The sequence below is a fragment of the Oryza glaberrima genome, chromosome 1, assembly GCF_000147395.1.
Source record: "Oryza glaberrima chromosome 1, OglaRS2, whole genome shotgun sequence".
Classification (NCBI taxonomy): domain Eukaryota; kingdom Viridiplantae; phylum Streptophyta; class Magnoliopsida; order Poales; family Poaceae; genus Oryza; species Oryza glaberrima.
In genome coordinates, this window is record NC_068326.1 from 6,941,623 (window position 1) to 6,958,309 (window position 16,687).

General features: G+C 41.6%; 2 protein-coding genes across 2 annotated transcripts; one reads left to right on the forward strand and one right to left on the reverse strand.

Annotated features, from left to right (window-relative positions):
* Positions 1 to 722: 722 nt before the first annotated feature.
* LOC127769316 (protein NLP3) lies at positions 723 to 6,286 on the forward strand. The gene is made up of 5 exons (XM_052294862.1): positions 723 to 1,289; positions 2,476 to 3,032; positions 3,190 to 3,237; positions 3,329 to 4,277; positions 5,061 to 6,286. Exons 1-5 carry the CDS (start codon positions 983 to 985, stop codon positions 6,023 to 6,025), a joined length of 2,826 nt encoding a protein of 941 aa, XP_052150822.1. The 5' UTR covers positions 723 to 982; the 3' UTR covers positions 6,026 to 6,286.
* Positions 6,287 to 6,707: 421 nt separating this feature from the next.
* On the reverse strand, positions 6,708 to 12,440 carry LOC127769323 (beta-amylase 1, chloroplastic-like). The gene is made up of 4 exons (XM_052294874.1): positions 11,787 to 12,440; positions 9,210 to 9,420; positions 9,005 to 9,121; positions 6,708 to 8,491 (listed from the first exon to the last, which is right to left on the reverse strand). The coding sequence occupies exons 1-4, from the start codon at positions 12,359 to 12,361 to the stop codon at positions 7,706 to 7,708; spliced, it is 1,689 nt and encodes a 562-aa protein (XP_052150834.1). The 5' UTR covers positions 12,362 to 12,440; the 3' UTR covers positions 6,708 to 7,705.
* Positions 12,441 to 16,687: the final 4,247 nt, after the last annotated feature.

Consider the following 16,687-nt stretch of genomic DNA (forward strand, 5'->3'; position numbering starts at 1 on the left):
CTAAGCGATTTTATCAATAACCGTGAGTGCCATTCATTTATTGATGAAAATGAGTGAAACTTAGACAAATTTTCTTAAAATTTGAGGTTTAGTTTGACTTTCTTTTTGAACTTGTGCGAATTGCGAAATGACTTATCCGTTCTTTATTCATACAAGCTTGATAAGACTTTATATATCACTTAATACCTAGATGAGCATTTTTATTGATAAACCGTGGTTATTATCCAATTACGACGAAAACTAGTGAAATTCAAATAAACTTATTTTTTAAAATTCAGTTACCGATTTGCCGAGAGATTTCATTTCGGTAAGACAATAACCACGGATACCCTCATAATTCGTGTAGATTCAGAAAATCGCCAAGCAAACAATAATGCAACACCAGCTCCAACTCCAAGGCTCCTCCAATTATTTGGCAGGAAAAAGGGAAGGAGGCAAACAAAGGGCGGGAGTTTCTGGCAGCTACACATTTTCTCTCATAATTCGAAACTACTTCATACAATCCAACTTCTCGTCTAGATTTCGTGAAATGAGAAGATTTCCGAAAGAGGCTGCAAATCAATTGCTTCTCACGATCTTTAACCTCCTCCAATCAGACCCAAACACACCAGGTGAGGGTGGTGGGCCCCACATGGCAGCGACATGAGCGGATCGGATCTGCCCCCACATGTCCACGCAATCGTCGCCATTATCTTATTGTTATTCCGGTCCACTACCCGCCACACCACCACCAGCCACATTTGATCCCCCTCCACTCCATTCTCTCCTCCTCTCCCACCATAATGGCCAAGCTCCCCTCCCGCTCCCCACTCCTGCTCCCGCCTCTCCTCCTCCTCCTCCTCCTCAGCCGCCGCGTCGCCTCCTCCTCCACCGCCGCCGCCGCCGCCGCCGCAGCGCGGTCTGAGTGAAGTGAGGTTCTTGGGTGGAAGCGAAGGAGAAGATAGATAGATAGATAGAGAGAGAGAGAGAGAGAGGATTAAGGATGGAGGTTGACCCATCGTCGTCTTCGCCGGGCGCGGGGGAAGGAGGAGGAGGAGGAATCGGCGGCGGGGGTGGGGATTTGTGGCCGTTCGACTCGCTCACCACGTCGCTGCTGTTCTCGTCGGTGTCGGCCTCGCCGCAGCCGCTGCCGGCCTCGTCGTCGTCGTGGCTCACGCCGCCCTCGCCGCTGTGGCTGTTCGACGAGCGCCAGCTGCTCCCGCTCGACATGGGCGCCCCCGCTGCCCCCGCCACCGCTCCGCCCGCCGAGGCCGCCGCCGTGGTCGAGGAAGTCCATCGGACCCGCTCCGGTGAGCCTCCTTGCTTCGTATTGGTCGTGCGTTTCTTTTCTTGTTGCTGGATCATACAATTTGGAACGAATAAGGGAGAAAAAAGAAAGATCGAAATTGACCTTCACTGGGATTTTGTTCTCATCTTTGGCTCGGGTTTGTAGATTTGTTCGTTCCTTGGGAATCTTTCTGGCTGCTCCAAAGTTGAAGCAGAGGGGCAGCTGGAATCTTGCTGTTATTCCTGTCGTTGGGACGCTAACCTTTTACCTCCACTGCATGATCCATGAAGTTTCCGAGCTTTATGTTTGACTTCCTTGCCTTCTTTTTGGCATATTTCTTGGCTGTATAAAGATTTGCCCTGTTGATTTATGGAACAAGACAGAATCTTTGCACTCGCTCTTGCAACAGAATGGATAAAATGTTGTAAAGTTAGTTGGTATGTGTTTTGTTGCAATGATATGCTCGTTTTGTTTAATTTGTGTGCTTTCTTTCTATCTACTAGTTTTTATGTGTTAATTTTTATGTTTCTTTCTGTCTGACTTCGTGGTGGTAGTGCGCGTTTTTTTAATGCAAATGATTGCCAAGATCGGTTGATGGTTAATTGGATTCCACTATAGGAGGTAGGGGGAGTATTTGCTGTACTAAATTAACTGTGCATACAAAAAAAGATGACCCTTTTGAAGTGCTATTGTTGCCTGACTCATTTTACTTTATAGCAATGCATAGCACTGCTTTCCTGTGTGTCTCTAATGGTGTGGTGCCTCTAAAGCGTGGATTAAGTGGTGGATTATGACGCCATGGACAGTACTAGCTAGATTGTATAGTTGAAGCAGTTGGATAACGCTTTGCTTGTCTCATTATATTATACTAGTATTTAATACCAGGACAATTTAGGACTACTCCATTTCATTAATTGGTGACTCAAGAAATGGTTTTGGATCGGTGATGGGATTTGCAGCATTGTTGATTCGCTTCACTTCATTGAAAAATAACATGAAGCAATTACAGTTATCAAACTTGATAAGAAACATAGTGTATCATTACTGAAACATGGATTTGTTTGTCGCAATAGCTCTAGGTTTGGAACGAATGGTCAGGCGTAGTGAAGCTTATTATCCATTCAATTAGCAATGTTATTATCCCTTCTTCTTTTATATACTTTTTGCCTTCTTTTCCTGATAGTATTGCATGCTTTTCTGTTATTTAGGGAATTCTGACACAACTAGTAAGAGGGTTGATCAGATTAATAGCAAATGGCAGTTTCACCTATCTATTGATGATAACACGGACAGCTCATGCTTGTTTAAGGAGAGGCTTACACAGGCTCTTAGATACTTCAAGGAGTCCACAGATCAGCATCTGCTGGTTCAAGTTTGGGCACCGGTTAAGAGTGGAGACCGGTATGTGCTTACTACTTCAGGACAGCCCTTTGTACTTGACCAGCAGAGTATTGGGCTTCTTCAGTACAGGGCTGTATCCATGATGTACATGTTCTCGGTGGATGGAGAAAATGCTGGAGAGCTGGGGCTACCTGGGCGTGTGTACAAACAAAAGGTTCCTGAGTGGACACCGAATGTGCAGTATTATAGCAGTACTGAGTACCCACGCCTTAACCATGCAATCAGTTACAATGTTCATGGTACTGTAGCCTTGCCTGTTTTTGATCCTTCTGTTCAAAATTGTATTGCGGTTGTTGAACTTATAATGACATCAAAGAAGATCAACTATGCTGGTGAGGTTGATAAAGTCTGCAAAGCTCTTGAGGTTAGTCTTTTGTTTGCCTGCAACATTTTTGCTTGGATACTGGTTGTCTGGTTGGATATGTGGACATTATATCGTTAACTAGCAGCTGTATTAACCATCTGTAGCATAAGTTTTTTCTAATCTAGTTATATCTTACATTTTCTTGTGCTACCTGCAGGCAGTAAATCTCAAAAGCACTGAGATATTGGACCATCCGAATGTCCAGGTGTGCATTCAATCAATCTAGACAAATAAGTTTTCCTGTTTCCACTGTGGGGATGGGTTATGCTCATTTTTTAATCTTCTTTCTTGCTCAGATATGCAATGAAGGCCGCCAATCTGCTTTGGTGGAGATACTGGAGATCTTGACGGTCGTATGTGAAGAGCACAAGCTTCCTTTGGCTCAAACCTGGGTTCCTTGCAAGTATCGAAGTGTACTGGCACATGGCGGTGGTGTTAAGAAGAGTTGTTTGAGCTTTGATGGAAGTTGCATGGGGGAGGTTTGCATGTCAACCAGTGATGTGGCATTTCATGTTATCGATGCTCATATGTGGGGATTTAGAGATGCATGTGTAGAACATCACCTACAGAAGGGACAAGGAGTTTCTGGGAAGGCTTTTATCTATCGTCGACCTTGCTTTTCTAAAGATATCAGTCAATTCTGCAAGTTGGAGTATCCCCTTGTACACTATGCTCGAATGTTTGGTCTAGCTGGCTGCTTTGCAATATGTTTGCAAAGTATGTATACTGGAGATGATGATTATATATTAGAGTTCTTCCTGCCACCAAATTGCAGGAACGAAGATGATCAAAATGCCTTGTTGGAGTCCATATTAGCTCGAATGAAGAAGTGCCTTCGTACCCTAAAGGTAGTTGGTAACGGAGACACCAATGAAGTTTGTCTGCAAATAAGTAATGTGCTAATAATTGAGACTGAAGATTTGAAGACAAATGTGCACTTTGAGAATTCTGAAGGTTGCTTTCGTGAATCGCCTGAAAGTAATGGAAGCCAAAGAGCCCATGAGGTTGATAATGATGGCAACAAAGTTTCAATCATGTCAGAGAGACATTTGCTAGCTGATGACAACTCTCAAAACAATGGGGCATCTGTTGGCAGGCCAAATGGTAGTGGTGCTTCTGATTCGCTTCACAAAAGTAATAAACCCCCTGAAAGGAGACGAGGAAAAGCTGAAAAAACAATCAGCTTAGACGTTCTTCAGCAATATTTCTCAGGAAGCCTAAAAAATGCAGCAAAAAGCCTTGGTGGTATGACTAGTATTTGAGCTCATATTTCTCTTCCTTTTATGTCCCACTCTTTCTGACATATTTCCCACTCTACTATTGCCACATTAAACGCATGAATTAATGTTTGCTTCCAATACATGACAATTTAGTCCTGGCTAGTGCAGGAACATAGTTACTAAGAACACGGTTTGATTAGGTCAAGGAATGGGTTTGTGGCACACCACTGTTTTCTCAATTTTGTAGGAGCGATGCATGACATGCTGCAAATAGTACTGGCTCACGCATATGTGCATGGGTCAATGAATCTGTTTATGTGGTATACGTGGGGTTGTATACTTGTATCTAGTGAACCAGTGAAGTATGCACATGGAAATGAAAAGAGAAAATTCCTTGTGTACCCTTGAAAGGAGAATGTTATTTTGCTATCTACCTGTATTTATTCATTTTAGACTGAAATGTAGCTTGCAGATATGCGCTTCTATTTTGTATGCATAATGCATCTGCTTTTTTGTTCTATTTATTATGGAACTATGTTTTTGATATAGTTGACATTCGGGATCTTATTTTTGTTTTTATTTTGTTAATAACCTTGATGCCATCACTAGGTGCTTTTATGGTTGTATATTCACTGAGCTCTGCAAACTTTCTTTTCCTTGTATGGTTGTATATTCCTTGTCCCTTTTTTTAATCTAAGAGAGTGAATAGATGCGTAGAATATTGAATCTTCCAATGATAACAACATTTTTGGTAGTTCGACTATTGGATACAGTTAGCATTAACTAATTCTATTTTTCTATTTGACAGTATGTCCCACAACCATGAAACGCATCTGCAGGCAACATGGGATTTCTCGTTGGCCATCTCGAAAAATTAACAAGGTCAACCGGTCTCTCTCAAAACTAAAGCAGGTAATTGAGTCTGTTCAAGGCTCAGATGCGGCATTTAATCTCACGTCTATCACAGGTCCTCTCCCTATTCCTGTTGGACCTTCATCAGATTCTCAGAATCTAGAGAAAGCAAGTCCAAATAAAGTTGCAGAACTTTCAAATCTGGCTGTTGAGGGGGACAGAGATTCATCCTTGCAAAAGCCAATAGAAAATGACAACTTAGCTATATTGATGTCACAGCAAGGGTTTATAGATGCAAACAATAACTTGCAACTTGAAGCAGACAAAGCTTCTCACTCGAGAAGCTCATCTGGAGAAGGCAGTATAAACTCACGTACCTCAGAGGCCTCATGCCAGGGAAGTCCTGCAAACCAGACATTTGTTTGCAAGCCAATTGCATCGACGTTCGCTGAACCACAATTAATTCCAGAGGCGTTTACTAAAGAGCCCTTTCAAGAACCAGCACTACCGCTTTCCAGGATGCTCATTGAGGATTCTGGAAGTTCCAAAGATTTGAAGAATCTCTTCACTTCAGCAGTTGATCAACCATTTTTAGCACGTTCAAGCAATTTGGCGCTGATGCAAAATTCAGGGACGGTGACCATAAAGGCTAGCTTTAAGGAAGACATTGTCAGGTTCCGCTTCCCATGTTCCGGTAGCGTTACTGCATTGAAAGATGAAGTAGCCAAAAGGCTAAGGATGGATGTTGGCATGTTTGATATCAAGTATCTCGACGATGATCATGAGTGGGTGAAGTTAGCATGCAACGCGGACTTGGAAGAATGCATGGAGATCTCGCGGCATTCTGGTAGCCATGTCATCAGGCTGTTGGTTAGCGATGTTGCGGCACACCTTGGTAGTTCCTGTGGAAGCTCAGGTTGATAATTCAGGTCAGCATTTTCTTTTCCTTTGTTCCATGGGTGCATACATGTTCTGCGAGGTCAGTCTCACCTGTTGTTAATCTAGTTCTCTTGCTAGATAGCAGTAGCTACTTCATTGTGTTTGATTATTGTATCAATTTTTGGTTCGAATACATGTACTTGTGCAAAACGGCACTTGTAGTCAATACTGTACATATTAAGCCCTTGGTGCTGGAAAATTCTGATGTTCAAGTTACAAAGGTTAATTGGTGTAATACTAATATCTTCGCTGTCCAGAAGTCGATTAGTTTGGAGGCACATTATTTCTTTTTCAGTTTTAATTTCCCAAGTTTTTAAGATTTTGGAGGCTCAGTTGGGTTATTCATTTTATTTGCAGCTGCATTTTCTCTAGGAAAAAACTAAGAGCATTATATGAACTTTTTCCCCCAATTTTTAAACTATTGTCAGAGAGTAGTTGCCGTCCAAAATTCAATTACAGTTGTACATTATCCGGTAAAATATTTAGTCACATTCAGGGATACAGAGTAGAGATGAATGACTTCTCCAGTAGAATAGTTTTTTTTTTTTTGGATGTTCAGCCATATTACTGATAAAACTCTAGTGAGATGAATCTCTAGTTTCTTCATTGGTATCTTTCCCTCGATGATAAGCCTGTCATCGTTAACCATCTCAAATAACCATCATGGTTTTGACATCTTTTGCATAAATGCAAGTCGCCCACATGACTGGTAAGAAAAAAGATAGGAATATTGAAGAGTAGATTACCGGTATATGTACGATCAATGAGCTTCAGTATTCGTGGAAAAAAAAAGAGCTTCAGTATTCACCATATTCATCTACCAAAAATTGCTTGGGCCAGACAATGTTTTGTACCACCATGAGGAACTAAGATATCGGTAGCAGTGGCATCATCTGTGGCCCAATGCTAATGCCGCATCTCAATTCTAATGATCTACCCCGTAAACGCTTTGGAACCTTGGACCAATTTCTTTAAAAAAGGTTTGTGATCTGGTGGAAATGTTAAGTCGTAGATTCATGCATACGGCCATACTTATTGTGTACTACTAGCACTCAACCGTAATTGTGTAACCAATCAACTACATGTATGATGTATCAGCCCAGGGAGTTCACATATGCTGTGCAATACTGCAAATACAGAATTTTCGGTACAGCTAGACAAGCAATCAAATGCAAACATCTCAGTTCATTTAGATTTAGGAGCGGCAGTTCCATTGTTGCATGATTGCATCAGGGAATTTCACATTGGAACAAATGGCAGCTGTTAGTCTCATCACTTCCAGGGCCCGCTCTACAGTTCCAGCCCAACCTATACGGGCCGCACGTAGGCCGGAACCCTCTCCCAACCCAATTTGGATGGGCCACATGCCACACCCTTATCCTTTTCCTGTTGGGCTTCGCATCTCGGGTTATGGCTGGGCCATCCGACCTGTGGCCTTGTGGGTGGATTTTACATCCAGCCCAGCCCAGCCCAGCTGCTCGACCTTGAACAGCTGTTAAGCTAACAACAGATCACAAGCACACATGTAGAAACCAGATCATCACGGTATGGCTGAGCACAAAGTTCTCTTCCAATTCTGTCGAATCACATTCATGATCCAAGTTACAGATACACGAACAACACTACATTTCTAGCAGTCACTTTGCCAATTCTGATTCATGTCTATGCACAGGCCCGGCTGACGACCCAGACAACCGACATCGAGGAGAGGTAATGCTGCCCTCTCCTGAACTCGAGCCTGGCTAGAAATGTCCTGGCATCCGACATCTGCCTGACGAACTTGGTGAACCTGTTCCAGTTGTGAAACTCAAACAGGCTCTTGTTCATCCTGACATAGTTGAAGGAGAAAGATGTCCCTGAGGTGCCACCTGAGTAGAGCCTTGAGCTTCTGATGACTTGATTCAGCGACGTATCGTCGAGCCTTGTCACGGAGTTTTCGCCGTTCAGAGGTAGATTGCACATCTTGGCGGCAACCATAAGTTGCCGGAGAGTACCTTCTGGGCTGCTCTTGGAGTTATTTCTCTCCTCATCCCTCAGGTCAAAGCAACTGCAGCACAAGGCAGCCTTGTATCTAGCAAACATTTGGGTGATAGGAAGATAACCGTTCCTCAACAATGTGTTGTAGTAACCAGCAGTCAGTTCCGATGGGTGCGAACATGTATAGTAGTGCCAATGTATTCCAGAAACCTTTCCGGCGATGGTCACACCGGAACCAGAGAAGACAGCATCAGCAACCATACATAATCTCTCTCCATGAAGAAGCAGCATTCCTGAATACCACTCAAGGAAAAACCGACCATAAGGAGTATTCCAGCATCCACCATCAGCACGGAAAAAACTAGTTTCTTCAGGGTTCTGTCGTGAGCCATCTGTGCCGGCTGGACCACCGTTTCCCCAATCTTGCATGCCAATAAGTTGTGCACGAGCACTCAGGGATGCTTGCATGAACTGTCCACATAAAACAGAATATGGTGATCAGTCTATCTTTTGATGCTAGATGGCAAAAGAGTATTGGTATTTCACAACAGAAAGCACTTTATTTATTGAGGTTTGACTTAAGAGAAAAAGACATAATTCAATATTGCTTCCTCAAAAAGAAGGGGTATATGGCAGGCTTAACAGTTGAAACCACTTTAGCTTCAGATTAAGGACTTAGAAGCTGAAGCCAAAATGCCTGCTTATTCATTTCCTTGTTCAATAAAAGGTAAAGTATATCTTTACACATAGCAGTTTGATATAAGCTGGAACAGGAGACAAGTAACTTGATTTTAAGTTCAAAGTTACATACAAGTTGTAACCACATAATCTAGTTGGTTTAAACAGGTGAATGTGAAACCTACGGCATACACCATGGTTAGTAAATCTTGGGATCAATCATTAGACGCCCCAAAAGAGTACATTTTAGCATGCTAGCATTCTATATATAAGTGACATTTGGCTAAGATCTGTGATGTTGTGTACCTTGTCATAACATTGAAACTCCCCGAGTTCAGATGAGAAGCCTGCTTGACTTAGTGTCTCAGTTGGGCATGATGGATACCTAAGTTCACCTCCTGGGCCCATTCCAATTTGAACTTCCTGAACGACAATTATTATATAAGGCTTACAACCTACTGGTGCTGTAAATTTAACATGACATGCTTAAATACCAAGAAAGAGCACAAACTGTCACTATAGCCCCAAGGTACTCTTTAAAAGCATCTCGAAAGCTCCTCATGAAGTCTGAATAAGCCTGCATTGGTGATCTTCCCTTCAGAATCGGAAGAATATCACACCCGAGTGAGATGTATTCTTTATTTCTTCGTTGGTATCTATCCGTATATGACAAGTCTGGCAACTTATCCATCTCCTCAAGTACCCATTGAGGTAGAGGGATCCTGAAAGCAGGTGAAGTGAAATTTCAACAATGAGCAATGGGAAGATCTTTTGCATGAATACAATAGCCATCAAGCCCACACTTGTATATAACTATCTGGGAACAAGGAACGATGAGTAGCTTGGCTGTATATACTACATAGCAAATGCAAAAGGCTAACATGGAAAGATTTGAAAACAATTATGAAGCGAACATGTAACAAAATTCTGACATGATCACGGTGGCTTCACAGTCTATATGTAATAGCTTTTGTCTTAGTAGACAATATATACTAGTTCTGAGTTCAATATTACCACCAAGTGTGCAAACTAAGCATCCAAATCAACTGTTGATCAAAATTCTTGGCAAAATGTGGCCCAGAGGTTAAGAAAACCACATATTTCAGCTAAGTTTCGCTTTTACAAATTACATCAATCAGGCAACTGGCAACAATTGATTTACTGCAGTCATGTATTCATAGGTATCACGCATGGTGATTGACTCACAATGGCTTGGACCAGACAGTAAAAGTACTTCGTTTGACTGACAAAAGATCAAAGATACCAAAGCAGTGACATCAATAACCCAACATGAATGTCATGTGAAGCACAACCTGAACTGATGTGTCTGGACCCATGCACCACTGTAACAGTATCTGCCTTGACTATGCTCATGGAATTTGAATTTGAACTTGATTACAAAAAAAAAAGATCTAACCAACTCAGCTAGATTACTTGTTCAGTTATCTTGTAGCCAGGCGTTCATGTTAGTTATTTACTAAGTAGTGAGATCGTCACTGGCAAGTTGGTGCCATGTGGCAGGATGACTAGCAGTGGTAGGAATAGACAAACAGAACAGGAAAAAGAGAAACTAGAGGAGTTTGAAAAAATGCAATTGGGAAAGAAATTGTTATTTATTGCTTGATCCTGAAAAGTTATGTGGCCGACATACTCAAACTAGGAAACATCCAAGAACACGCATCTCCACTCTTTCCTATTCTTCATGGCTATCTCCTAATCTTATCCTGTTGCATGCCTATATCATCTAAGTTGCTTACTTTGTGCTAATTTCTTTTACCAATCGACAGCTCCTATTCCTATTCCTACTGGATTCTCGTGTGCCATCGACAGCTCCTGCTTTGCCCTTTCTTATCTATCCGATCTTAGGGTTCTCACATACTGGTAGATATATTTTAATAACATAAATCCAGATATTTGCTTATTAAGTCTACGGGCACTGTTTAAGATCTCTTTTCTCTTCAACCATACCTTTTTTTCGATCTAGTGACAAACGTATATGCCACTGCTATTCAGATACATGCACATCTGAGCAGCTCTGATAGAGGCAAACTACCTACTGTAGAAACAAATTACACTTCTATTAACATACATACAGTTTTAGTGACTCCAATAGGAGAAAACTACGTATAATCTGAAGGTACTTTGCACACATATCACCACAAAACCACAAAGTAGTATGCAAATCCCACACTTGTTCTGTGGATCTACAGTATATATATAACACAACCATGCTCACTAGCTCAAGGGATCATGGTCAGGGACACAGCTACAATATTTTGATGCAGGGGTCATATAGTAAGAGCTGAACACCAAGGTGTACAGACAAAATGTTTTATCCTTCGCAACATGTTGTGAACTTGTAATTGGATGTCGCGTTTCCTAGTCAACTTTCAGCTCTAGAACATTGCTAAGTACTCCCACAAACATGGTTTGAAACAGCAGGAGCATGATCTCAAATGGAACAAACATGGTAGAATACCTCCTTAAGATATAAGTATCCATAAATCAAAGCAAACATGGTAATTTGTGAATACTAGATATCACTCAATCTTAATAAACACCCCTACCCAACATTTACATCTAAACATGTTATGGATCACAACCTCCATGACACAAATTTTGGTCCTGTGAACATATATTTTTCCTCCTTTTTCCTAATAGAGTCAAAATGCCACGTTACAATCTGGAAAGCTCCACTCCTACATCCACCACACAAACGGTTCACAGTCCATAAAAGAAGTTTCTAATCTGGTGGCAGTGCTGGAAACTTGCATATGATGCCAATCTTATGATCATGCATTGTGCTGTACTTCATACTCGATAACCCCTATCTACATTCATCGCCGTCCAGAAAGCTAACCTATGGCGCAAAACTGTGGCACTTTTTTGTACAATTGCGCCGAGAGAAATTGAACAACCATTAAAGCACATTATGCACATACAAACATCTATTCCTAATTTAAGAGGGTTGTGGTATCCAGGAGTTTCACATTTTGCAGCGCAATGCTCATTCCACAAACCTTAAAACCTAACATCAGAGCAACAAATATAAAGCGGAAGTGAGACACAGGGCAAAGGCGAGACGCACCATGGAGGGTCGTGCGGGCCGGCGCCGCACTGGTGGAAGGCGAGGATGGCGCGCACGCGGAGGCCGTAGCGGCGCGCCATGGCGGCGAGCTCGAGGTACCCCGCCCAGTCGTACACCCCGGGCCCCTGCCGCTCCACGACCCCCCACCACAGCTCGACCGCCACCCCGGCCACCCCTGCCCCCGCCAGCGCCGCGAGCGACGCCGCCATGGCGCGCCGCCGCGCCACCCCGCCCCCCGGCCCCACGGCGTCCGCCGGGAGCGTCACGTACACGGGCGCCCCCGTCGGCGCCGCCGGGGGCGGCGGCGGCGGCGACGCGTAGTGGATCTCTCCCCCGCCTCCCCCTCCGCTTCCCCCATAGGAGGAGGAGGAGGAGGAGGAGGGGGAGGGTGAGGGCGCGGACGAAGGGGATGAGGATGAGGAGGAAGAGGAGAAGCGGCGGCGGAAGCGGGAAGAGGAGGAGGAGGAGGAGGCGGCGGCGAGGCGGGGGAGACGGGCGCGGCGGCGATGGTGGTGGTGGTGGTGGGCGGACGCGGGTGGGTGAGGCTGCGGCGGAGGCGCGGCGATCGCCGCCATTGGTGGTGGTGAGCTTTGCTTCTCCTCCGCTGTTCTCTCAGCTCTGCTGCTGAATTACTACTTTCTCTGAATTGAGAAAAATGGACGGTCACAAGCTTCTCTGAACTCGCGTAGCAGTGTCACCGTCCATCGCAGAAAACTCAGTTGGATGTACGCGCAGCAGCAGGGATTCACCGGCCCCATCTTTCCGCTACTTCTTATACATATCAGCCAAAATTTAAATTTTTAATTTTTAATTTAGAGCTGATTTTAGGTTTTCTTAATTAAAGTTTATTTTCCAGCTTTTACTTTTAGAGCAATAAAAATATGTATATTTTTTTAGATAATGGAAATGGGTTACATCTCCGACTTCTGCCCGTAGACACACAGCCAAAAAGTCCAGAAGTGAATAGAAAAGAGCTTAAAAAAAGGCGAGATGGGACAAACCCTCCAACTTCTGCCGATAATATGATATACTAAAAATCATGTTTTTTTAAAATCACATAGATTCTATCACGAAATTCTGCAGGTACTACGCCATCCAAACTGAAGTAAAAGTTTCTTGGCTACCAATTCCAAGCGCATAGCACCATTGTGCATAGTATCCTGTTGTTCCTGTGAAAGCATCATACACCAAGAGTGGAGCCAATTGGAACACATGAAGATAACCTGTATGTATGATGTTAGGCATTTTTTTATGGTTAAAAACCATATCATTACGGCAACGCCAAATTGACCAACATAGAGCACTAGCTCCAAATAAAATCATTTTTTTTTGTGGGTCTAGGCACTCCCCTTAGCCAGATACCAAAAATATCTTTTGCATTGTGGGGAGGGGGAATATTGAAGGCAAAGAAGACACATCGCCAAGCAAAACGTGTAACATGACAGTCAAAAAAAAGATGTTGGATGGTCTCTTGTGTATTAAAAAAACAACATTGCTTGTTTCCCCTCTATTTTCTCTTTATGAGGTTATCTTTCGTCAAGATTATTTTTTTGAAGAAACCATATAAATACTTTTATTTTTAGTGGTTCCTTTACCTCCCATAAGATCCTCTTGTGGATTCTTACATTGGAATTGATGATCGCATTATACATGGATTTGACCGAAAAATGGCCATTTTTATGTAGCGACCAAATAAAGCAATCCTTTTCATTTGACAGGGTTATGTTAGCTAGTCGAGAAATCAAATCATTCCACTCAACTAACTTTGGTCCTACAATTGATCATCGGAATGAAACATTCAACGGTGTTGTGCTCATAACCTCTGCCAAAGTAGAATGTCTCTTTCGAACCACATTGTACAGAGAAGGATATTGATATTTGAGTGGTTGCAAGCCCAACCATGTGTCTTCCCAAAATCTTATTTCCATCCCATTACCAGGTTTAAAAGATCCATACTGAAAAACTTGATCTTTTACTTTCATTAGGCCAGCCCAAATTTGGGATGTTCCTGGTTTGTGTGACATGTGGGAGAGGGGTTTACCTTTTAAGTACTTGTTGCGCAAAAGGTTTTGCCATAGGCCATCACCATTAAAAAGCTTGAATAGCCATTTGCTCAACAAACATCTATTCATGATATCAAGATTTAGGACACCCAGTCCACCTTGATCTTTTGGCCGACATATATAATCCCATTTTGTTAACCTATATTTCTTTTTCTGGCTATCACTGCTCCAGAAAAAGCTCGATCGGTAGTAATCCAGTCTTTGAAGTACATCTCGAGGTATTTCAAAAAAGAATAACATGAACATGGGAAGGCTCGAAAGAATCGAGTTAAGAATAACCAATCTCCCACCATAGGAGTATGTATATAAAGTTTTATTCATAAATTAATTTCCATTCGAGAATATGCTGTTTGGCTTATTCCACTAAACAACCAAACGATGGGGCTGCACGTTTTCCGACCAAAACCAGCTGAAAACCATGAGATTTCGAGGTTCTGATGCGGAACGAATTTAAATGTATGATAAAACCACTCCGTACCGAGTTAGGGGATAATTCGTTTGGGTTGAAGGGTCTGATGTTTAAAGTATTTGGCTTTATAGTTTATGGGTGTAATTAGTACTGTTACAGTAATTTAGAGAGATAATTCACACTTTTTCTTTTTTAAGATCCACACTTAAAATAGTAAATTTGAATGAAATTTGGCAAATACCGTTTTACCTTAATGTTGCGGATCCAGGTACCGTTCATCGGAAGGATAAACCCTGTATAGCATTACAAACCCATTTCATCGTTATTTCACACTGAATGACATATTTTCCATTCAAAAATATAAATATTCCTAGCTGATTTGATAGTCTCATATTTTAAACTATATGGCTCACATTTTCGATGAAAACCATGAAAACATTTTGAATTTTTTGATGCGGGGTGAAAGTGGATTTCGACTAAAATTTCGAATGATTATCTAGAATTCAGGTCTGAAACAACATAAATGCAATTAAAATGATCGAAAATCTGACGAAAACCAACATACCGTCGAGGGTTAAAGATCCCAACGTCTAATGTTCAATCAGAAAGGTGAACCCTGGAAGACGATGAGTAGCTTATTTCTGAAGCCAAAAATGACCGTGCCATCGGATTTAACACATATGGGGTAGCGATCGTCACGGCACACAAGTACACAACACACAACACAGGGGCGAAGCGCGTTGGCCGTTGGGCCGTGGAGCTTTTGTTTTGTCCGCCGTTTTCAATTTCACCGCCAGTGCCATTTTTTTAACAGCGACCACTGTATTTTGGTTGCTTCTAAGCTTCGTAAAATCACATCATTTCTTGGGTGTGAAGCTCAATATATGCTCTGTTTTTTTACCATATCATCAAACGTGTTTTTCTTCTCTTTCTTGTTATTAAATAAATTAGATGTATGCCTCGTGAAAAAGGGACTTTTCGCCTATGCAATTCGTAAAACTAATGGCAGTGATGCCCTTGGTTAAAAGGGAGAAGTGTTTTCCGGTCATTTAATTTGTTCCATAATATGTAACCAAATCAGTAGCGATTTCTCTTTTCACCTCTTGCTTACTGGCCAAATGTTGGAATCTAAAATTTATTATATTACAAAAATAACTAAAAAGAACTCACCACATTTCGCTTTGAAGGCTAGAGATTCTCGCATTAATAAAACAGATAAATATTTAAACGGTTAGATTGTGATGGGTTCAAATTATAATAGTGTAGGTGGATTAATGCAGTTTTATGCAAATACACAGTTATATCTAATTTTACTTTTAACATAAGAGTCGTTGTATATGAAATCCAGTTATAACTTTAAGTTTTATTGTGAGAAAATACAATTGAATCTATAGAAATAAAATATAGAGTTGCATATCAAAACTAATTTTACTTCAATTACCTTAGTTCCGCACAAAATTGCACAGGATATCCCCTAGTCTAAAATAATATATCAGTTACCAATGTTTCCGACTAAAGTGTATAGACATCGTACATTAGTAAATCACAAATATGTGGCAAACATATCAACACTCACAATGTAATTCCCCATAGATCGAGTGAGGGGATGAGGAAACATGGGCGGCGTGAATGGATTAAAGCGAATTAGTTTACATTTCTTTTTTATTTGTTTTGAGTGTAAAGACAGATGACCCTTGTACGTAAGAGAGTAGAGTTGACATTTCAAATTCAAATTTTTTACATCTTAAATTTACATTATACGTGCGGGTAATCGGCATGCATGTATACGTACGTGCCGACATTACAAACCTTTGTTCTCACTTTGATGTTTACCGGTAGTGGCGTTGCATATGCTGCGTACAACACGACACCAATTTTTTTGTAACGACCACTGTTTTTAATGTTTCACAGCATAACACAGTCACATCGCTCTCCGTGTGTCGTGTTGGTTTATGAGGCTAAATTAATATATGTTTCGTTCGTCTTATCCGATCAATCACACGTTTTCCTCTCTATTAAATTAAAAAAATGGACTTGGTTTTCTCTCCTATTTTTAAACGAATACCATTGTTGTCCCAGTTAAACGACAAGAAAACGGTTCCTTCAAGTTTTCATACTAGTATACATCAAATTAAGTAGAGATAAACTTGGTTCCTGCAATCATGAAGAGTGCAACCCCATTTCTCCTTTTCATTTCTTTTTTGAAAGGAAACACCTTCCAAACAATCAAAACTGGAAATTTTAACTTCGGTTTGATGTGAATGCCAGGTTGCTTCTATTACCAATCTACGACTTCATCGTTTCGCTTAGTCGGGGAATAAACAAAACAACATATTTACAAATAGAAAATAATTTGTAAATAATTATATATATATATGTGTGTTCTTAGCGATTTAAAAACAAAGGCTGAAAAATAAACTTCGACAAAA